This window comes from Linepithema humile, chromosome 2, assembly GCF_040581485.1.
Source record: "Linepithema humile isolate Giens D197 chromosome 2, Lhum_UNIL_v1.0, whole genome shotgun sequence".
Taxonomy (NCBI): Eukaryota; Metazoa; Arthropoda; class Insecta; order Hymenoptera; family Formicidae; genus Linepithema; species Linepithema humile.
In genome coordinates this window covers 34,699,923-34,724,485 of record NC_090129.1, presented here as the reverse complement: position 1 = coordinate 34,724,485, position 24,563 = coordinate 34,699,923, and the positions used below count along the sequence as shown (strand labels likewise).

At 28.9% G+C, this 24,563-nt stretch overlaps 3 protein-coding genes and 2 long non-coding RNA genes across 7 annotated transcripts; 3 read left to right on the top strand and 2 right to left on the bottom strand.

Moving 5' to 3' along the window:
- Window positions 1–250: 250 nt before the first annotated feature.
- LOC105671164 (chymotrypsin-2) lies at window positions 251–2,041 on the top strand. Its single transcript, XM_012365100.2, has 4 exons — window positions 251–442; window positions 729–1,054; window positions 1,165–1,422; window positions 1,812–2,041. Exons 1-4 carry the CDS (start codon window positions 400–402, stop codon window positions 1,959–1,961), a joined length of 777 nt encoding a protein of 258 aa, XP_012220523.1. The 5' UTR covers window positions 251–399; the 3' UTR covers window positions 1,962–2,041.
- A 601-nt stretch (window positions 2,042–2,642) lies between these two features.
- On the bottom strand, window positions 2,643–6,679 carry LOC136997797 (uncharacterized). The gene is made up of 2 exons (XR_010888441.1): window positions 3,571–6,679; window positions 2,643–2,969 (listed from the first exon to the last, which is right to left on the bottom strand). It is a non-coding gene; the product is annotated as an uncharacterized lncRNA (long non-coding RNA).
- A 1,586-nt stretch (window positions 6,680–8,265) lies between these two features.
- On the top strand, window positions 8,266–16,815 carry LOC105671174 (lipopolysaccharide-induced tumor necrosis factor-alpha factor homolog). Of its 2 annotated transcripts, XM_012365116.2 has the most exons (5): window positions 8,266–8,591; window positions 8,914–8,964; window positions 15,630–15,760; window positions 15,901–16,042; window positions 16,308–16,815. In XM_012365116.2, the coding sequence occupies exons 3-5, from the start codon at window positions 15,661–15,663 to the stop codon at window positions 16,408–16,410; spliced, it is 345 nt and encodes a 114-aa protein (XP_012220539.1). In that variant the 5' UTR covers window positions 8,266–8,591; window positions 8,914–8,964; window positions 15,630–15,660; the 3' UTR covers window positions 16,411–16,815. The 2 variants fall into 2 exon arrangements, with proteins under 2 accessions (XP_012220539.1, XP_012220538.1); XM_012365115.2 differs by lacking the exons at window positions 8,266–8,591; window positions 8,914–8,964 and adding an exon at window positions 12,163–12,312.
- Window positions 11,188–11,999, bottom strand: LOC136997798 (uncharacterized). Its single transcript, XR_010888442.1, has 2 exons — window positions 11,867–11,999; window positions 11,188–11,786 (listed from the first exon to the last, which is right to left on the bottom strand). It is a non-coding gene; the product is annotated as an uncharacterized lncRNA (long non-coding RNA).
- A 198-nt stretch (window positions 16,816–17,013) lies between the features above and the next one.
- On the top strand, window positions 17,014–24,481 carry LOC105671162 (aminopeptidase N-like). Of its 2 annotated transcripts, XM_067349082.1 has the most exons (13): window positions 17,014–17,268; window positions 18,565–18,826; window positions 18,921–19,055; window positions 19,416–19,883; window positions 20,459–20,621; window positions 20,769–20,922; window positions 21,304–21,379; window positions 21,819–22,189; window positions 22,413–22,684; window positions 23,069–23,256; window positions 23,394–23,696; window positions 23,782–23,851; window positions 24,035–24,481. In XM_067349082.1, exons 3-13 carry the CDS (start codon window positions 18,982–18,984, stop codon window positions 24,155–24,157), a joined length of 2,262 nt encoding a protein of 753 aa, XP_067205183.1. In that variant the 5' UTR covers window positions 17,014–17,268; window positions 18,565–18,826; window positions 18,921–18,981; the 3' UTR covers window positions 24,158–24,481. The 2 variants fall into 2 exon arrangements, with proteins under 2 accessions (XP_067205183.1, XP_012220522.2); XM_012365099.2 differs by having other exon boundaries at window positions 18,565–19,055.
- The last annotated feature ends 82 nt before the right edge of the window (window positions 24,482–24,563 follow it).

Below are 24,563 nucleotides of genomic sequence, written 5' to 3'. Positions count from 1 at the left end.
AACCTAAATTTTTTTTAAGATTTAATTTCTCATATTCTACATTGCAGTCTACCGAAAATAGGGCAAATGATTGTATATTTGATTTTTTATCTTATTTGTAGTCAAATTGGGCTATTTCCACAAAAATACATCACAATTTACTCAATGTCATTCAATATTGCACGAGTAAATTGAATATAGATACAAGAAACAAGTGTCACACCTTAATCTTTAATTCAATATTACGTAATTGCGATCGGTGCGATAATTATTAACTGCAAAGATTGGGTAGCATATTAATGTCATTCACAGCTGTGTACATAAGTCAACGCGTATATAAATTGTACCGTGCACATTGGTCATTACTGTACTTGCTACGATTCACCAAGTGCGGCGTGACAGCTAGACAATAACTGCAAAATGAGGCAACTAGCGTGCATCTTAATCGCCTTTGCGGTCGCTGGTAAGTTAAATATCAGAAACGTAATAATATTGTTTTTTCTCTCTTTATACGTAAGCCTCTAATAATTTTTACATAATTAAAAGTGCCTCATTTTATTCATTTATTTTAAAAGTATGCGTTATGCATCATCTTTATTTTTAAATATTTTATATGAAAATTATGCACATATTAAAAACTGTGCTGTTCTTTTTTTAATTTTATTCAATTTCGAGGAAATTATTAATATGTTGTATGATATATGGAAATTATTTCACACATTAATATACAATCGTATCTTACGCTACAGGAGTTTATGCGGAGGAGCCGGAAAGAATTGTAAATGGAATACCCACCACTGTGCAGGAGAATCCGCAAGCAATCTCCATTAGAGTTCAAAACAACCATTTTTGCGGTGGTGTCATAATTGCCCCGCGTTTCATTCTTACTGCCGGACATTGCGTGTTACCTTTACTAACTGACTCTTCTTTGAGGAATAGTTTAACCGTTGTTACTGGCACAACCTATCTCAATTCCGGTGGAAAAGCTCATAAAGTGTCAAGAATGTTCCTCCACGAGAGATACGATAGAAACGCCAGGGGTAGACCCAACGGTTACGACATCGGTCTGCTTGAGGTATACAATTTTGACATAATTTACATACGTATACCGCCATATACTATATCAGGGTTAAGCGAAATATGCTCTGATCGATTTTACAGTCCGGCTTGTTTTAAAATTTTCAGCTTTCCGCGCCTATCGAATTCTCGATAGTTCAACAAGCAATTAAACTTCCGTCGAGAGAACTGGTGCAAGGTGAAGATGTTACGGTAGTTGCCTGGGGTGCTATGGGTTTCAGAAAACCTGTGCATAACAACTTACAGAAATTGAATGCGAAATGCTTATCTGCTGCGGGATGCAGAACTTATCATCAACGCACGGGAATGCCCGTTAGTGACTTGGAGTTCTGTACTCTCATCAGTCAAGGAACTGGAACGTGCAATGTACGTAACTACATCTATAATAGATTATCTTACAAGTGTGTGATTTTAATGTTGCACATTGCAGTATGATTTTAACTACACTGGATATTTGCAGCAAAATAGTTATTCGTTTAGAATCATCTTTTCTGTTATAATTAATATATAGCGCAAATTATTTTCTAATACATTATAATCAGATAACTAACAATATTAGCTTCTATAAGGAATAACAAAAAATTTCTTTTTTAAAAATTGAAGTCTTATGTGCTTCTATCCTGATTTCTGTCTCAATTATTCAAACAAATGTCACTAAATGATTTAAACTTTTCTCACTTGTTATTTCAGTAATAGAAAATAATACTGCTTCTAATTGTGCACGAGATAATTTAATCTTCATCTTTCTATGACAGGGTGACAGTGGTAGCGGAGTGGTTCGAAACAGCGATAGAACGGTTGTTGGTCTGGTCTCTGGTGGTCTCCCATGCGCTCTGGGTTACCCAGATGTATACACTAGTGTCTATCCATTCGTCGGTTGGATCAGACAAAAGATGGCGAGTTAAGTACATTCCTTCTCTCATGTATTGTATATCCTTAATATGTAATAAAGATTGTTGAGCATCTATTACGAGATATTATTTGCATGGTACTAATTGAATTTTTTTAATGCGCGCGGATGCGAGAATATTGTTCGTGTAGCGTCAGATAAATTCAAAAAACGTTTTATTTAAAAAAATATATACACACACATTTTTATTTAAAGTTATTTTTGACATTCAAACTTTACATTTTTATTGTATGAAATATTTAAGCTTAAATCTTTATTTAAAAAAAAAATTAATTTAATGTTTACAATTGACTCTTATCTGAAACGCATTGTTAGTTTGTCGAAAGAATTTGCGCGCGCGAATATCGAAAGATCAAAAAATATTTTATTTCTACAAGAGTTACCCCGCGCTACCTTTAAATATCGTGGACTAATTTTAACGTCTAAGAAAATAATTAATACGGAACAAAATTCTTGTGAACATTGGAATAATCATAGTTACAGAAATAATGAGTTTAATGAAAACAAAGTGCAATAAACAGAGAATTATATTTTAAACTTACATACATTGATTATACGAAGTGTCAAATATGATATCCCAAATGTAAAAACACCAACTTTTTTAATGAAAGATGCGACATCTTAATCACTATTAAAACAGGATTATAACATTCACAGTATTATTAAAACTAATCCGAACTTTGTAGTTGTTTAATCGACAGATAGAATACATTTTTTCTTTTATTTTAGTAATTTTAACATCTAAGATCATATAGAAGGGTTTTTAAATTGTCTCTTGTACGATGAATTAGATAAACAAATAAGTGAATATTACGAATCACCACTGAAAGACAGATCAATACGACGCGATGTTCTTGCCACTGCTCCGCGCAAACAACTGTCGTGGAGGTACAACCTGTACTGCGTGTATCGAGGGGTTGAAGGTACGCCCCCATGAAATGCGCATGCTTTGATGTTGTCCAAATGGAAGGGATACTATATACGACATATTAAAATTACCCCACTGGGGCAAAAAAAGAAACTTTATTGCGATGGCCCTTGCATGCCGGCTGTAACGACATACCTATCACACGCGACTTCGCAAACTTTGGATGTATAGAAGACAGGGACATACTTTCGATTATCAGAAATAAAAAGCAGAGAACTCAAAAAAACTACATACGAAACAGAGTTGCAAATACTTTGACCGACATATAACGATTACGATTATACTTGCGAAAATTCAGAAAACTTCTTGACGTTATTAAAAAATTCTAAAATTTTGCTTAGCTAAAATATTTGTGTATGTGATTCGATTTATTATAATGCATTTCATATCGACGAGTTAATGCTAATTCGATTCACGTGAAATTATTTTTATATTTAGCTCATATAACAGCTACGTCCCTAGTTCACATTGTTCGTTTTACTTTTCCTATTTTCACTATTTTATGAGACGATAGCAACAATCCACCGATGTTTGCAACACATTCACAGTTCTCTACACGCGTTATAAAACGCTCACAGAGTTCACGAACCCTAATTGAACTTGACGCGCAACAGTTGGCACTTTACAAGTTCACGGGATATACTTCTTCCATGGAAGAGAGTAAAACTTTACGTACCTTTACACTTTCAAGCGTGCATACCGCCGAGTCAATGAGGTGTTTGCTATTATTATGTACTGCACAAGATGCAAATCGTTAGCTAAATGATTAAAACCATTGCGTATATTTAAATGATCAAAATATTAATTATGCGTTGATAATCTGTTTTGCATACATTGCCTCAATTAACTTCCGTCTTATGTACAAATTTATCGTGAGCTGTAACTCGTTTAGCGTTTTCGGCACAACTGCCTGTCCGGATCGGCAACAAGCTCGGTGACAATAGGCATTTACACGTACTTGTTCCACACATTAGCGTGAATCAATAAGAAAAAAAGTGGAAATGACTAAATAAGGCAATGTTTTGGACTTGTCTACATTCGCACACAAGCTCATATATGAAGGCTCGCCAATGCCCGACGCGAGACAAGGTGTTTGGATGAAACATCGCGAGATACAAGCCATTACTATTGAACTGGTTATGTTAAATAAAATTTATAATACAAATAAATTAATAGTAAAACAATTACTAATACGATCCGCTCCATAACACATACAAATCCTTTTGAGAATTTTTACTTTTTTGTACGCATAAATAAGAAGTAAATGTAAATTACAACGACACGAGAAAATTATTAATCGGACACTAAATTTGTTTGTCCAGGTAAATTTCGAATGGGTTACTAAACTGAATCTGACGCTGAATACCGTTGGCATATGACCGAATGTTCGTGTAAATGCGTTCGACAGATTCTTATCGGATTTGCGCGCGATGTTCTCTTTGCTTCTGTTCGTTTTCATTGACATGATTCCCGCAATGCATTCGCTAATGCGAACTCGGGGTGACATGATTGCAACGATATGTGTAATATTATTCTTGTAGCAAAAACAGTGCTATTTTTTATTATTTAACAATTCTATTTATTTAACTAAGATATTTTAAAGACTTTGCAAATAAACTGTTGTAAATGCATTTAATTTTGAATACTTTACATCCTATTACTGTCGTTCAATCAATGTATCATAAATACTACGAGAATACTTTCACTAATAATACGTTACTTAACAAAGTAAAACACAAGCGATACTCTGCCAATAAATATTCATAGAAAGTTGCTTATCTACATTTAGCAATTGCAAGATTTCTATCGTAGTGATTTACTAAAAAATAATAATTATAAACCTATATAACTCGAAAAAGAAATGCAATATAATTTAAATAAAGACATCAAAATTAAAGAATTTCTTGAATTATTGTAAGTAATTAAAAAAATTAAAGAAGTTTTGCAAAATAGATAGTCAATGTTATTACTTCTGCAGTTATTACTTCTTATCTACACCTTTGAATCTTGCCAGATACTTATAGAGACTAGTAATGAAATATATATATTTTATATGAATTATATTGCATATATATATGACATATATGTATATATATACTTATAGATATATATATACATATATGTGATATATTGAATTATATACATATGAATTATATACATATGAATTATATATATGATTTTTATAGAAGAACTAGAATGACCTATAGAAGTTAGTTTTTTTTTATTTTTTTTTTATTTTTTTTTTTTTTTTTTTTTTTTTTTTTTTTTTTTTTTTTTTTTTTTTTTTTTTTTAGAATAATTTAATAGATATGTGGAATAAACGGATGATTAGATTAATTGGATTAATATGTTTTTAGTGCCAATATATTAATTTTGTATTAATATATTAATTTTGTGTCAATATATTAATTTTGTATTAATATATTAATTTTGTGTCAATATATTAATTTTGTATTAATATATTAGATTGGTTAAAGTTTTAGTTTTAGTTTTGTACTAAAGTTTTGTACCATAAAACACACATATCACAGCTTGCTTGAGTTTGTTAAGTTATCTGGTCCAAGTATCCATGTGTAGAGAAGAAATTTCCTGAGAAGCGTCGGACTATCAGATCCTTTAAAGGATCCGATATATCTGTCGATATCCCGTTCTTATAAAGAAATCGTATCGACCATAATCACTCTTGAGAAATACTAGAGCAATATACTCACATTCTTACTCATAATTTTCCCCAATTTTATGTTAAACTTAATCATTATTTTGTCACATGAGCAAATATTTAATAAATAAAATCGTTATACTTTACAAATTTTCTTGATAGAAACATTTTAGATATCAATTTGTGATTTACAGAAGACTTGTTTAATACAAATTCTTAATTATCGATCTAAGTGATTCTTATAGATCACAAGATGATAGCCACCAAGCGGCCAAAATTTCAAAGTAGAAAGTATCGCACATTTTGGGATAGAATTATTGTTTTCCACGTTGAACAAAGAATCTCACTTGTTCACTATTTAAGTAATTTGTTTTCATTAAATTAACTCGCTTTAAGAATTTCGTGAATAAATAATGATAATTTAATATAATGATAAAGAAATTCACTATCACTTATATCATCGACGGTAGATAACGTGATTGTTTTCACGCAAATAATATGTTATCTCATTCTTATAATCGTGAAACCTATTGATTGTGTACGTGAAGTTTAGTGACCTACGACCATAGAAAGCGTTGTCTTACATCGTACATCGTACGTCGCTGTCGTATATCGTAGACATGTGATAATAAACGTGTTGAATAATATCTATTAATTTCTGCTGAAATTTCAAGATCGTGCTTTAAGGTTTACCAGTGATGCAATTATCCGATCATTTTATCAAAAGACCTACATCGATGTTTCTTCTTATTTTTATTAAATTATTTAAATCGCTAAATTGCAATATTGTTTCTTTTTTATATAAGAAATTATATTTTGACTTTTAATAAAGTAAGTATTATTTGATTCTCTCTTTGCATTTAACATCTTGGAGATTATGAACTCCATCACTATAGACTCGCCAAATTAATGAGGACAGTTTTGTAAATAACAGTTAATTAATAATGCAAAATACAACGTTGCTAATAAATGTATATAAAATTATTAGTCTTATTACTATATTATTAATCGCAATTTCGGGATATAATTCAAGTATAATTGTGATTTACTAAAAAAGAATAAAAATGGACTATATAATTCGTGCAAGAAAGTGCAATTATATGTATTAACAATTAACAATTAAACTAAAAATATTAACAAAATGTTAAAAATTTCTTTAATTGTAGAAAAAAATAGTCAATATTACTTCTTCTGTTATATTTTATTGTATGGTACGATACTAGAGCTGCCTGATTTTTGGAATTTGGAACATTTGACTAGCTATCACTCATCTATAGCACGCCATTTATATGGCATGTTTTTAATAAATAAATCAATAATAGCTAATTCTTATGACAGATAAGAGATTCTACTCCAGCTGCTATTTTAGATTCTTTCCCAGAGAAGTATTAGACTATTCAGATTCTCTGTAGTGGATCCTCTTATATAAAGACATCAAATTGAGCACGATCGCTTTCGAGAAACACCGCAGCAATATATGTTATGTATATATGTATATACTCATATTCTTAATTTAATTTTCTTGAAATACCAAATCACGAATTTTACGCATTAATATTTAAAAAATAAAATCGTAAGATTTTTAAATTTCTTAAATTCCTGATACGAGATTTCTTTAATATAAATTCTAAATTATTGACTTGATCATTGTAGAGTATAAGATAACAGCCACCAAGCGGCTAAAATTTCAAAGTATATCGCGCAACTTTGAAATAGATGTTATTCGCTTAGAAGAAGGTAATAAAAGTGGTATTAAAATTCTAAACGTTATTATGTTGTAGGTGAAAATTTTACTACAAAAACTGTTGCGTGACAATTGTGATATATACTTTTATAAAATATGAATAACAGGGATGCACGCTAATTTTCAGAAATGAAAAAAAACCAAAGGAACTCAAGGATTAAGGTATTCAACTCACTAAAAATATAAATGTAGACAATGGCTATAATTGCGGCCCTGTTACTTATGTTTTTTTTTTATTTGTTTCAGTTTCTATCTTTTTACTCCACTACAAGATCACAAGCGTGTGATATCTCGGAATCTAGCTGCGGTGAACTCTTTGAATTTTATATATTTGAATGATGTGTGTGCTGATGTGGCTCAAGCATATAGCGAAATCGAGAAAAGTCGAAATCTTATAGAATAAGTAAATTAGTAAGACCAAATAAACGTCCCGTATTTTTAGAAATATTACTTAATATATTAATTTTGCAATTTTTTTTTCTACTGTTACATTGCAAAAATTTACTTTGTACCGCAAAGATTAATTTTAAATATTGCGTATATTGAATTCGTTGCGTTAATATTTTTTATCTGAAGAAGTAACGATATGAATTTAAGATTACAATAGTAATTTATTTGTCGAAATTAAAATTATTTTGTAATGAATTTTGTAACGTGAAAAATATTTTATGTTGTGTTTATGTAGAGAGAGCAAGGCTTACCGTAGCGTTTAGGGGTTGTTTTGGTCACGCTGTTTACGCATTTTATTTTTTCATTATCTCTTTCTATCCTGCTATCATAAGTTATTCTTACTTCGCATTACCCATGTATCTTTTCTGCGCATGTTACCTTTTAAGTCTGCGCAAGTCCTTTAAATATCCTGCGGTATTTTGTCCCCTACCAGTCGCACGGCGGCACTCGTACGGGTTCACGCATCGAGTTATCCCTCCCCCCACTATCGTTACTACTTTCCCTTACAGTTTTCCGCTTTTCTCCCCTTTTTCCATCATTACCTGTTGCGTACATACTGTTCGGCGCAGAGTGTCGAACGCGTATTCCGTGTGACAAGCGATATTCGACTTGTACTTTTGTCCTCATACGACAAAATCGCGTCGGGAGTGTGTAAAATATCGTGTGATCGTTGTAATAAAATGCGTCGTAATAAAAATCGGGAGTGTCGTTTAAAGGGTCGCGCGACTTTTGTATTTAAAACGCGTTCAAGGCGTGCGTCGCGACGCGAGTGAATTTCTTGAAGACCACTCAGAGGAGGAGGAGGCTCAGGTGAAGCATCGGGCGCCAACGGAGCAACGTAAGAGTGAGTAATCATAATCATTCATTTGTTATATATTTTTTGCATAATGTTGCAGATAAAATAATATGGAATGTAGCAAACATAAAATTTTTTAAATATTTATATTTATTGGACCGATCGGGAAGTTACTTTGAATTTTTGCATTAATTTTTAAAAATTACTTAAATTTTTAAATTATTAATTAAACATTTTTTTGATATTTCTTTGTTTAGATAATTGCATAGATAAAATTAAAATAATATAATTATTGTGTGCAATTAATATTTCTCAAGTATTAATTATTTTAAACGCACTTCTAATCCAAGTTTATTTTTGTATGTTACAGATTAACTTTGCAGTACAACAAAACAGCAACTCCGTTGCTGCGCATCGTGCGGTGAGTGAATTTGCATTTTAATTTAATATAATACTGACTGTTTAAAAGTCTTGTGCTTCCGTGAATTTTTTAAGTATTTTGAATTGTAAAAACATTAATTTTTGCAAGAAAAGTTATTTCTTATTCTAGTAAACTTAGTATTTATCGCATGTTTTATGTATATTTCTGATTGTTAATACATTAGTCTCTTCACTTTTTTCTTACTCTCATATACATGAATTTAATAGAATATGATAAATTTTAATACACAATAAAAAGCAGATCATACAATACAATACAAGTATTATTGTATCAATAATATCAAATTAAAATACATCATTTCATAAATCAATTGTTTTAAAATGGATAGATTAGAACTTAGATTAGTTGCTCAATATATTTAGTCTTGGTAATATTACAATGCATACTTGAATATGAAATATGAACACATAAAGATACGAATTTTAATATGATAGATTCTATTATTTATATACATAATTAATTACACATTTATTTTATTCTCAGTTTTCAAATTCTCAAATTTATTGCTGTATTATTTAAAAACTATATATGAAGAAGAAAAAATAAATAAAATAAGTCTATAGAATATACAAATTTTCATATAAAATATCAGTTTTATATAAATATAAATATAAATATATTTAAATTTTTATTTATATTCTTCCATGATATGTTCATAAAATATATATATATGTATATATATTTATGAATAACTAATCAGACCAAGTTAGATATATTGGGTTATTCGGAACATGTGTAGACTTTTTTATGACAAAATAAAAAATAATTCTTACATATTTATAAGTTCATTTTTATTCAGTATGTTTCACAGAAACATAAAATAAAAATTAATATTACATTTAAGATAATTTATTTAATGGAACAGCGTACATTTGCGATTAAAAGCTTTTAAATCAACAATATATTTTTGCTATATGCGAATTTCTTCATAATCTTCCCTAGTTTATCCATACATCCGTGGTTCCATGGCTTAATTCAGAGATGGGAATTAGTTGCAACTTTTGATTCGATTTTCTGATTGACGCCCACTGTCCCCTCCTTGCCGCTCGCATTCTAATAACGAGTCACCAAGCGCGTTAACAACGCCCGTAACTAAGGTGCGCGATACTCAGCCTCAGGAATGTCCATATCACAAATGCAACAAGATAATAAATATGAGACAATTATTAACGCGTACTTCAACAATAGTATCTCACAGGTAATGTGGAAATCTATATTTATCCCATATTTATTATCTTGTTGCATTTGTGATTTGGACATTTCTGAGATTGAGTATCGCGCACCTTACTTATGGGCGTTGTTAGTGCGTTTGATGACTTGTTGTTAGCATGCGAGCGGCAAGGAGGGAGCAGGAGGCGTCAATCAGGAAATCGAGCCGAAAGTTGCAACTAATTCCCATCTCTGGCTTAATTTATTTCATGGTCGAGCACGGAAATTCGAAATTCGCGGTCCCGTCGATGATGGTCAAGCACGAATCTTGAAATAACGTTGATACGATCGATCATTGAATAATTGTCGACTATTAACACAAATTGCGGACGCAAATAGCGGAAACTGAGCCGAGCTCTGCCCTATGCGTCTTGTGAAAAACGTCGAGACAGTCGCTCTCGGATTTTCGATGCAAATCGGTAACTGAACTGAGTTTTGCGCTAAGCAAAAACATGAAAAACACCAAGGTGGTTATCTTCGGAATTCTCTCAAGTGAGAGATGTGCACACGGAAGTGCGTATAATGTGAAATTAAATCGATAACTTTTAAAATTAAATCGTTGCTTGTTAAATCATTACATTGTTATTTTTATCCGTGTTTCTCAGCTCATTCAATTTATACGAATTTTGAAGTATTTAGATCTTCTATTAGGTAGGATTTTATAGATAGAATTATTTTGTTAGATAGGATTTTTTATTAGATAGGATTTTTGGTTAGGCAAGATTGAACAATTTTCTACAAATTTTGTATTCTTTTTAATTCTTTGCATCGATAAACTTTGAAACATTTATTTTTACAGTAAGTTTGCAGTTTATCGATGACAAAGATAATGAAAACTTCGGGTGGGCAAACAGCAAGATTTTTTTCGAAAAATGAAAGAAATTTCTTGCACAAATAAAGCATTACACTAAAAGCACATGCGTTTAGATGTTCAAATGTACAGTCTGTACAGTACAGATAATAATATGTATGAATGTAAGAAGAGGAAACAAGTAAAGATTAAGGAACTTTATTCATTTTTATATTGTCTGCTATGTTCTCTATATTTATAATTATGTACGCACAATGTATTTACCATTTTCTGTTTTCCTGGATATTAAAAATATATTTGAAATATAAAACGTGTGAAATATTTTTATAATTTAATATGTTTGTTGATATAATTATTGTTTATATAATTTAATATTGGTTTTAATTTAATTCTATTCTTTTAGATATAACATAATAAGAAGAATTAATGCGAAAAGAAGAATTTGCTACTGATTCCACAAAACATTGTAGTCAGAAATATACATGAACAAGATAAAGATAAGATTGGAATTACGATTTTTTAAATTGACATTTAAAAAGGATTTTAATCTTATTCTCATTGTTATTTTTATTGTTCGCTATTATCTGTTACACATAACACTTTAATAATTTTTAAAATAGATTACAATAATTCTCCGTTTCTGTTAAGAACACTATCTTATCACTGCGTTATCTCTTTGCACTTGTACAAGTTGCGGACAAATAATTCGTCATCGGTAATTCCACAAGAGACATTAAGACATACTTCCACAGACATTGCGGTTCCGTGAATTTGTAATATCCTGGAATTGAGATTAGTGTTTAAAAAAAACTGCGAATTGAATGACATAATTGTATAATTTTTGGATATTTGATTTATTACATTAATTTCCAAGCAACAAATTATTCAGTTCAATTAGAACTGAGAAACATGAATAATCTTTAAATCTTACTGCACTTTTTCTTTTTTCTTTTTTGTTACTTGCAATATATATAAATAATTTTTTTTGTTTCCCTGTAGAAGATGTCAGTTATTTACAATGCGTTGCTATTTTGTATAGTGCCCCAATTTTTTTTTTTAACTGTCTTGTCACCGATTATTTGCTTCAGCAGCGCTGGCGTCGGCTTGTCACTCGTCACTGTGTTTCTCCCACCCGTGTAAGTTCACGCGATTCATATTTCACTCGGTCGCACTCGAGGAATCCAGAATCAACAAAGTGCGCGTGTACGTGGAGCAAACCGTAATAGTCTGAGTTTGCCGTCGCACCGTGATTACCATCCGCGTGTTGGCGTCCTCTAATAAACGTTCTCTAAACACAAGCGCAACAGGTACGTGCAACTGTCAACAGACCAAGAGCCTTATAGTGCGTAATTTTGCGAGCAATCAGACAATTTTGTTCTTTAAATAAAGAAAAAAACTTTGACTTTTATCGCGAAAGAATAGTTTGTGTTTGAAAAAAAAAACCATTAAAATGGAGATTGCATCTTAGAGTGAAAATAAATCATAAGTTTTATAATCAAGATTTCGGTTAAAAATTGAGTCACTATAAGAAAATTAAAATTCTATAAATAGTTAATTTTTATAAAACATAAATGATTGACATTTTAATTTTCTATCAAGGCGTACTTGAGATTGTGACTTGCAATAGCGTATAGCTCTGATATTTTTTTTAAATCAATTTTGTTAAAACGGAAAATAAATTTAATAAATTTAAATAGAAAACTTCTTCTGTTTGTGAATTCTGAATAATTGATTTGGTGTCGACGAATTTATATACGTAGTCAATGTCGTCATTCTTGATAATCTTTATTGCCGCAATTTGAATAGCACGATAAAACGTGATGTGCTGGTTAAAAAAGAATCCATAAACGTTGTGATTGAGAAGAAATTTACTTAATAAGATTTAGGAGAAATGTAAAAGGTAGAAGATAACGGAAACAAAAGATAGAAAGTGAAAGTACAATAATATTGATTGTCATGCTATTAACGCAAAGAGAGGCGTGATAGGTGTTTCTTATCGGTTATCTCGTGGCCGATAGTTTACTAAAAGTGAGGCATGTAGAGTGGTTATTTCACTCGACCATGATAAAATCGATTTTTCGAAGGACACGTTTGGCGTATGCTCGTGATATGAATTTTACGAAAGTACAGACAAAGATACGAAATTTAAAACAATTTTCTTTCTGCAAATCTTTAAGACTTTTAATGAATATTTCACCTAACATTAGATGTTGCGTTCACCTTGAATCAAACGTATGTTAGATGTGTTTAACTTTATTCCCACATCGCATGCAGATGGAAAATAATGGATTCAATGATCATACACGAAAGATCGAACTTTTTTCATTTTTAGAGTGCCAGAGGGTTTTTTTAATTTTTATTTAGCACATATTCGATATATAAAAAATACCTATTAGATTTTTGCAACAATAGTTTTACCAATTACAATTAATATTTATTAATCAATAACTTTATTAAATAATATTTTTACCAATTGTTTATTTATTTTACTAAATTAAGACACATTAATGCTTATGATCATTTTTTTTACGCCTGATAGTAATATTCTACTAAATACGAGGTATGATGACGTAATCGTTCGGCTTACGTTATCGATATCCACTGATACGGTATTAATAGAGCATTGAAATTTGTGCAAACGTGTGAATCACTCGTGTTACGTATCTAATAAGCGCGTACATATTGAATACATTGCGTAGAATCATGTTCCGCCTACGCTTCTCTTTCGAGACATTTAAATTTCTTCACAATAAATACGTGATTGAACAATGCATTTCATTCATAGTTTTATTAATAAAAAAGCTCTTACTTGAGCTTTATTTTAATGATGCATTTAAATGCTAGATTAGGATGTCAAAAAAAATCCTCAGAAAAATTAGGAAATTAAAACAAACATAATCATTATTAGGGAGCGGATGTTCGTGCACGATCCCGTATCGCGCGCAGAGAACCGCTGCGTGCGAGTGAGTCGAGTATACACATTATACACGATAGATATATTAGGTGCGTTCGGGGAGACGCTATTAGCGCTATTTGCGTCATTCTATCTTTATTGCTCATTAGACATAAAACAAGGATAGAATGACACAATAGCGCTGATAGCGCGCTCCCCGAACGCACCCATTGAATTCAGATGAATTGATAATCGGGTTTTCTCGAGAAATGCTACCTCAGCGAGTACTCGACTTACTCGCACGCAGCGGTTCTCTGCGCGCGATACGGGATCGTGCACAAACATCCGCTCCCTAATCATTATTAATATCAATTTTATTAAAATACTAGAACAGGCTCTCTCGTATTGAAAATTCAAAATTATTGAAAACGGTTGACAAGAGCCAAAATACAAATATTATTATGTCCTGACAATAGCATTTTGAATTTTATTAGCTGTTTGAAACAAAAATTGTCTTTTTCAATACGTACTAAAAGACAAAAAGACACCATTGATAAGCACCAAAATGCAATTATTGTTATTCAATGTCTTATTTTTTCAGTAATTACTGAAAAAATGAGAATGATAATCGATAACCTACAGATATCGTCGATTTTGCAATACACTGATATATGCGATTCACGTAATCATTTCTACGTTTTTTATGTCCATTGATAAGACTTCAAGTGAAAAATATATTTACCTTAAATTTAAAAATTATAAGTTTTAATAATTTTTTTAGCTATATGTATATTAATATAAACCTATAGCCATTGTATCGCGCAGTGATAACTACCTGTTGGTTTTTGTTAACTTAGTTTACTTTTTAAATAAATTTTTTATATAACAAGTAGTACATTTTCTCTTAATCATTTATCTCTTAATCATTAAAATCTGATTAAAAGTATTCCGTCGAAAGAGGATCATGAAGTTATTGAATGTAAAATACGTTACAGATTCCGCAAATTGTGATAAAGATGATAACTCAGCGAGATATTATTATATATAAACGTATACATGTACATACATGTGTGCAAATGTAATAACATCGATATTGAATATTAACAAGCATTATGCTACTTAGAAACTATCAGTTTTGCAAAGAAAATATCAAATGTATTAATAGAAAATTAATTAATTAATTTTATGTAGAAATTATTCTTTCTTTAAAATTATCTACTTTGAAAAACACTTTAATTTATTTAGAATATGCGCATAAAATCGATAAAGATACACCTATATCATTGAGAGATCATTTTTGAGTGTTCTTAATCCAAAAAATATCCGTATCAGTTTCTATCGACAGTGTTTTCCTGTAAGAGTGCATTTTATCAGGTGGTAAGATATATGTATATTTGTATGTGTCAATGATTTTGAGCTCAAAGTTTATAGCAATTTTTAATTGGTTGTTTCAAATTTATCTTTGTTCGTATATATAAAAAATTGGATTGGACTGACAAAGTTTCTTCTTCGTCAAACGTCTTAACAAGTGCTGCAATACGCAATGTTCAATATAAAATTTAAAATTCAGTCTTAAATGAAGTGAAGAATTCTCCGTAGATTTTGCATGAACATTGAAAACAAATATTAACGCAATCTATGAAATTTTTACAGTTATGCCAATGTTTTAACATGTGACCCAAATTCTTAACACGACACATCAATTTAAAATTTCTTTTCTATTTTTTACAGTTAAATTTTAGTCACGATAACAGCGTCGATAATGAGCAAAATGGATCCGCCCAGTTACACATCACCACCATATCCTTATCCGCAACCGCCGCCGCAAGAAATGCCACAGCCACAACCTGTCCCACAACAAAGTAAATATAAAATCCGGGTTAATGAAGGAGTGGAGGAGAATATGACGAGCTATGCTGTCACATAAAATAATTAAAAATTAATTCTAAATTTTATAAAAAGTGTATATTATATGCCAAAAATTTTATTAATTTAATTGTAGATTTGATCATTATGCCGACAGTTTTCGGCTCGGAATCACAGCATTTAATTTGTCCACATTGCCGTGCCAACATTATGACCAGCGTAGAATCAGGACCAAACTCAAAAACGCACATGTTTGCGCTACTTCTTTGTGTATTTGGGTAAGATTTTGAGCAAATAAAAAATGTTGATTTTCTTTATAAATATATAAGTAATGACAATTATGGCATCGCAGCGCTACTAAATACACGTGCTTATTATTCGTTTGCATAGAAAAATATTCAATTAATAATACGTTTAATTAAAACCACATTTTTTAGCTTACCATTACATTTTATATTAAACATGCTTTAAATTAAAATATTTCGAGAATTAATATAGTAAAAAACTCGGTCAGTTCTATTCTTACATTCTCATTATTTTCAGACTCTGTTGTTTCGCACCGTGTCCTTATTGTATAGACAGTTGCAAAGTGCAGAAGCATTATTGTCCGGAGTGCAAGAATTATCTTGGAGAGTCCAATAATTAGAATTATTGGACAACTACAACAAGAATCAAAACTGCGGTGTTTAATCAATTATAATAAAAAAATATTAATAAAATGCATGTGATTTATGCAAATAGCAGTTTTGATCGCAATGTATCGCAAATAAAAATGTGATCGAATTAGTCATAAAACAGTCACAAAATTCTTAATTTTGTATTTAAGGATAAACAGGAATGAACAGGAACACGATTTAGATTTTTTCTTCTTTATTTTTATAAGTATAGATAGATAAAACATATACCTATATAAGTATACATATTATAAATTTGTATAATTGTTTAATTCGTGACATGTCTTTACTGTATCTGTTATTTTACTGTATCTATGATTTTCTTATAAAATCAAAAACGTAAAAAGTATTAAGACAATATATTTGATTTACAGAAAGACGTATATTTCTTTATTCAAATAATGTATTTGCCAAATGCATGTATTTATTTAATTTTCCTTTGAAGTTTATACTCAATTTTTAACTCTTACACTATCTTATTATTATCCAATTATTATAATCCGATTTATTTATTTTTATAAAATTCTTTTACAAACTGCTCGAGTTTGTAACTAATAATATACCAAAACCCGTTTGCTTCTCTAACAAGTAAAGCGTGTCTTATTCAGTTACTTATTGAAAGCTGTTTACACAGTACGTATCATCACAGTATTGTATCAACTAACAATCTATCTCAGTGTTCGGTGACATCTCGAAATGATAAGATCACCGTTAAGTTAGTGTTTAGCATTCACGATTTAAAGTTGTGTTAATTGTATTATTCTTTTTCGAAATTGTTAACTGTTACAAATTACTGTATTCTGATTGATACACGATTTTAATATGTAGAGGTTAGTAACTATAAACGTGAAATATTTCTGTTTGAAAATGTAGAAAAATGTATACACCATGACAAGTATAACTTTTTTTATTTTCTCAAAGGCACGTGTCTTAGAATTACCGACATTATTAGTGCTTCTCTCAATGTGTTTCTTTTTTCTCTTTATACTGTATGACCAGATATAAAACGATTAATAACTGATAAATTATTAACTGTATTTGTGTAAAGATTATTTTAATAGTTATCCTAAACCGATTAAAAATATATTACTTCTATGATTATCAGTTAAAGCTTTTAATTTAATATGATTTGGAATAAAATAATGTTAGTACGTCTAAGCATATTTTCTAAGACAAACAACAACAAAATTTAAACACATTGATCTTTATTTCAAAAAAATATATATGCTACAACAAATATGAAAAAAAATATCCGTTTATGTGTAATTTTAATCTAATTCGAATGTAAAATATTTCCATTGGATCATTTACATAATAGTACGCATATATACATATAAGTATGTATAGCAGAGATGGGAATTAGTTGCAACTTTCGACTCGATTTTCTGATTGACGCCTAACTGTTCCCTTCTTGCCGCTTGCATGCTAGCAACGAGTCACCAAACGCGCTATAACAACGCCCGTAACTAAGATGCGTGATACTCACAATCAGCCTCAGGAATGTCCATATCACAAATGCAACAAGATAATAAATATGGGACAATAAATTTCCACATCACCTGTGAGGTACTATTATTGACGCATTCTGCAACAATAATACCTCACAAGTGATGTGGAAATCTATATTTATTGCATATTTATTATCTTGTTGCATTTGTGATATGGACATTTCTGAAGCTGAATATTATGCATCTTAATTACGCGCGTTGGCGACTCGTTGCTAGCATGTGAGTGGCAAGGAGGAGGCAGAAAGCGTCAATCAGAAAATCGAGCCGAAAGTTGCAACTAATTTCCATCTCTGATGTACAGAATTTACATCCAAAATACATTTAAAAAATAATTAAAAATATATTTTATGCGTGCTTATCAGTAAGAAGAGAAACTCTATTACATTTAAAATCTAATTACTTGATAAAATATATTTTGCCTTTCAATAAACTTAAAATTGCATTTATCGGAATTATTTGAATTTTTTATATATTCTGCACTTTTCTATTATTATGTATTTATGAGCGTATTCACTGTAATTTTTTTTTATACGTTTGTTTTGTTTTAATATATAAAAATTTAGAACTGCATGTTGGATACATTTGTGTCATTTCTAAAAAAAAAAATTTTTTTTGCAGATACATTGAATAAAAATTAATATGGCGTTTGAAAACGTTTTATTAAATGGCGGATTATTATTAATCGCTATGATAGTTCTTTCTACTGCTATAAAAAATGACTTTGCAATTAATCGTTATCAGTCAGATTATATAAAACCGTTACATTATGATATCAAAATAAGACTTTACATCAAAAGAAATATTTTTACCCGTGAACATAATTCCACCATTCGTATTGATCGTAAAATCTCAAATATAACTATACGATTGTCGACTAATGGTATACATAAAATTTTTTTAATTGACAAGAATGAGAAGGTTTACATACCAAAATATGTGGTTTATAAAAACCACACTATTTTTCTTGATTTTAGCAAGACATATCAATCTCAATATAAAAATTTTATATTATTACCTGGTACATATATTTTAAAGATGACATATATACATATCATGTTTGATTCAAAGAACTTTGACAAATATCACGTAGGCGCAAATGGAGATCAAGTGTAAGTTAAAAGTGTCAAAAATACATTGTTATATTATTATAATATAACGAATATTTATCTATTATTATGCTTTACAAAAAAGAAACAATTTCACAATATTTGCTAATATTACAATATGCCTACAATTGCGAATTATATAAAATATATAAAATTTAAGAAAGTATTATTGAGAAGTACATTCAATATTGTGCATAATATTTATCGATTGTTAGATGTAAAAGTATTAATACTAAAAATCGTTGCAATCAAAATGTATATATTATTATAAATTATTTAAAAATTTTTTAAATTATATTGTTTTTAATTTTATTATGATTAAAAATTAATTATTATCTAAAGAAGATCGTTGAAATGTAACAGAGTGGCCGCGACAGGTATTAAGATAATGAGATTCCGACAACTACTTCCGTGGCCGACAACTATTTCAAGCAAGCTGGAAAAGCAAGGATTCAAAGCCTCTTTTAATATTTCCATTAAGCATGAGCAAAATTACACAGTTTTATCGAATATGCCTGTGCTAACAAAATATAAAGACAAAAATTACATGTGGACATGCTTTAAACAATCACCTTACATGTTCGCTAAACATTTGACGATTGTAATAACTACATTCTCTAATATTGCTTTATCATCAAACATCAAATTTTGGTGCAGAAAAAACATGACAAAACTTGTACAAATTGCGAAAACCAATGTTAAAAGGATCGCACGATATTTGATAAAAAGAAATGTTATGAAAGTACCAAAAATGGATTACGTTGTAATCAAGGATTTTAATCACAATGTCCCCACGTCTGACAATCAGACTTGGGGACTCATTCTGCAAAGGTAATACAAATTATTAAAATTAAGATAAGGATATAAGAATATTAATAACATTTTAAAATTAAGAAATAAACATATTTGTGTCAGCATGTTAATTAAGAAACAAAATTCATACAATGTTACTTGCATTATTGCACATAGAATTATTCTTGCCTCTATTTTAAATATAACATTAAAATAATTATTCTTTAAATTAATTAATTAATATTAATATAGATTTCACTATTAAAAACATACAAAATAACTGCGTGTTTTACAAATAAAGCAATTGCTACAGAATCTGTTTTATTGCATCAATGATATTAAGATTCATTGAAATTCTCTTTTGAATTCTTATGTACTTTTTTCATTTGTGTCATTAGTTATGTAAAAATATGCCAAATTCTTTGTGTTTCATATTCTATGTACGATTATGTAAGTGAACAGTTATTGTTCCACGTTATTTTATAGACGAAATAAGAACACAAAATTGTTTGAATATTTCTTATAGTATCTTTCTTATAGTAAAACAGTTTTTAAAATATATTTATACTTAATATTTATAATATTTATATTTTACTCTTGAAAATAATTTTTAGAGATACGTCTATTATTTACAATAAAAAATTAGATTCCGCTATGCGCAAAATACAAATTGCACATCTTATAGCGCATCAAATGGCATCTCTTTGTTATATTGATGCGATTCTTTGGTCAAAAAATAGTTTTACTATGTTTTTAGGAACGTTTATCTTGGATAAGGTATTACCTATATTTTTACTATATATTACATTTTGAAACTTTATGACAAACAATGAAAAGTTTAATAGTAGCAATCAACAACACAAATTATATGTCGCAAATACACTTTTCAACTAAATATTCATTTGATCATATTGAATTTTTCAGATACGACGAAATGGTCACATGATGGATTTAATTGTTGTCCAAATGCAAGAATTTTTCCGTTTCGTCATTCCTTCTTATGTAAATCCTTTACTTTCGATCAACACAAACATTACTAAAAATAAATTACTCTTGTCTTCTTTACATAACATGAAATGTAAGTTAAAGTAAATATGCATATAATTAAAAGTTACATATATACGATTATAAATATAATCAAATATTGTAATAATTGTGCGTAAATTTGTAAATATTACAAAAAAAAATTTTAAAAAAGTTTTTTTTATGTTTTCTCATTATATAAACAGTAAAATTAAATAAATAGAAATAAAATATAGTTTATAATTTAAATAAATATAAACAAAAAATATTGATAATTGTTCACAGATTCTCGAATGTTACAAGAAAATTGAAGAAAATTTGGCTATGAATTCTGTCGTTATACAACTATTATTTATTTATTTTATAAAATTTATGATAAATATAATATATGTATAATTTAAACTATAATAAAGCATTATAATTTTAATTGTTACAGCATTTGCAATGTGGCGTCTGTTACATTTCATTTCTAATGGTATATTTTGGACTGGTATCCGCAAATATATACACACGTGAGTAATAATATTATAATAATATAACAATTATCTAAAGATTTTCCAAAAATATATAAGCTATTTTTTAAATTAAAATATACTTTCCGTTAATGTAAACAATATAATCTATTTTTAAACTTTGAATAATTAAACTAATATATGTATGTATATTTCGCGATTAATAATGATTTCTATTAAGAGACAATTTTGCTAAGAAAAAATTTATTCCAATTTTAATATAAAACTAGATAAAAAAAGAAACTATTCTCTTATCTGGAAAAAGATATCTCACATATAACATTTTGTGTATAATAATTACATATAATACATGATATAAATTACTATTTATTTTATATGAATTTTATTTAATTCATTTTATATGAATAGTAATTTTATATTTACTAATAAAAATTTTTCCAATATTTACTTTAAAATATTCTTTTTATTTTTTTTTTAGATATAATTCAGGCACGACAAATGACTACAATAATTTATGGTCCGTTATGCAACGTACTATAAATTCAAGAAATAGTAAATACAAATTGAATATAAAGAATTTAATAGATATTTGGACAACGAAAACATATTATCCTGTACTAAACGTCACGCGAGATTACAGGAATAACGCGGTGGAGATAGTCTTCGTCAAATCTATCGATATAATTGATAAGGATACAGAAAATTGGATACCTGTGACTTATACAACGAACTCATCTTTACATTTTACAAAGGCCAATAATTTGTTTTGGTTAAATTCGTATAATCAGAGTTATAGAATTGAAGGGATTAACAGAGATGATTGGATCATAGTTAACATACAACAAATTGGTAAATATTGAACGATAAATTTATTATGCTTTAAAATAATTTTGTAATTAATAATCTAGAATATTTTCTCAATACAAATTAAAATATTTTATTTAAAAATAAATTGTGTGTGTGAAGAAATGTATAAAAAAAGAAAATGGTATTAAAAATAATTCCTTGATAAATTCCGTCAAAAGACTTTAATGATGAAAAACTTTTTTTTTAACTATTTTCTATATAATAGGATATTATCGTGTCATTTACGATCTTGAAAACTGGAAAAAACTTGCGCACTACTTAAATTACGAAAATACCGAAATACATGTTCTCAATCGTGCTCAAATTATCGATGATGCGTATCACTTCTTATTACAAAAACAAATTAGTTACAAGATGTTTTGGAATATCACGAGCTTTCTAACACAAGACACAGATTATGTAGCATGGTATCCTATGATTAAAGCTTTCGAACACATCATGTGCATCTTTCCAATTGAACATAGTAAAGATGTAACGGTAGGTAATGATAGATTTCTACGAAAATGAGTTACGCATTACACACTGCGTATTAAAAATACGTTAGGTCTTATGTGAACCAATAATTTTATTATAAAAATTTAAGAAATTTAATTTCTTCTTTACCCCAACAACCGCAGTCGGTTCTTTAATTCATATTCTTTATATTTGATTAATTATTGCATAGAATCTTTATTTGTTTTAATTTTTTTTTTAATTCAAATAAATGTGTATATGTGCAGTCGTACATACATTATATTTTTCATAAATAACAATAAATATTTTTATATTATTTAATCATTTTTAGAAAATGATGGAAGACATATTTTATATCTTTTATGTATAAAAATGCATATAAGATTTATATTTTTTAATGATTTTTAGAGAAACATGATAAGAATGTTGGAAGCACTTGTTATAAACATAGGGTACTATAAAAGATCCGGAGACAATGATCTTACTAAATGTTTAAGAGAAGAAATGATAAAATGGACATGTATTTTCGATATTTCCGATTGCCGAAAGATAGCTACGACAAAATTGCAGAAAATGTTAAATCTTGGACAAAAGATGTAAGCTATTTTAAAACCATGATATTTATAAAATCAAATTTTCTTACATTTTTGTACTATGCTGGATACATTATTTTATCATGAAAATACAAAATATAAGTTAATTTGTAATAAAAAATATTTTTTTTATAATACAGTGATTTGTCGCCGAAAGAATGGATATACTGCAAAGGATCAATGGTGACGAATGTTGAAACTTTGCATTCTTTGTGGCTTTTGTGGCAGGAAACATTAGATACTAGAATTTTAGAATTTATGGCTTGCTCTGAAAATTCTATTGTTATTCACAATTACTTGAAAGACGTAAAATTAGAGAAATATAAAACTGAATTCAAAGCCAATGAGCAGGCTTATATATTTCTTTTCACTGTAGCGAAACATGCAAACAAGGACACGGTGTTTACGATGATCTTACATAATTTTGACAATCTAAAACCTAAGTAATGTTACTTTTCTTTATAAATATATTCTGGTAATTATAAAAACTTTTTTACATTTATTAAATCTGTTATTGTGTTTTTGCAGGCAGGTTAACACAATTGCAACATTAATTGTAATTATTACGCATATACAGTCCGTACATAACTTGAAAATGGTATATTTTTTTAAATCTACTGACACACTCATTTATTGATTTCTTAATATAAAATTTATAAGTATCTATATTAGTTATAAACATTACATATCTGATTTGCTGAGCACAGCAAATAATATTTTGTCAAACTGTAGTGCGAGAAAAAATTATATTTATTGATATTGTCGAAATAATCTGTTTTAGGTGGAAACTTTCGCGAAAGATCATTATTCACAACAAATACCAATTCAAGCTGTTAGAAGGAAAATAAAGAAACGAAAACAGGAATATTCAAGACTTATCGAAAACTACATGCTTCTAATTTAGTCAAAGTGAAGATAAAGCTAAGAAAAATAAAGAGCCAAACATTTGAATCGATAGAAGATAATAATTTTACTCGTTGTGTTTATACGTTTACATTTATATATTAGTAATTGTATACAAATATATTTTTCTTTCTAGTTTTTAAGTATTACGCGTTTCTGTTTTTAATTATTTTTAATATTTTAATATTATTATTATTAATGCTGTAAATTTTAGATAATGCAGATATATTCTTCATCGAAACCAGAATTGATTCCAAATTAAAAAATATATGAGAAAAGAAAATTGATTATAAAATGCTTTATTTATTTTGCTCATAATATCTAGAAATCCGTAATACGAGCACAAAGGACTCGCTTCCATTAATGTTCCCAAATCTTGCTAATTTAGCAGAGTGTCAACAATTTGT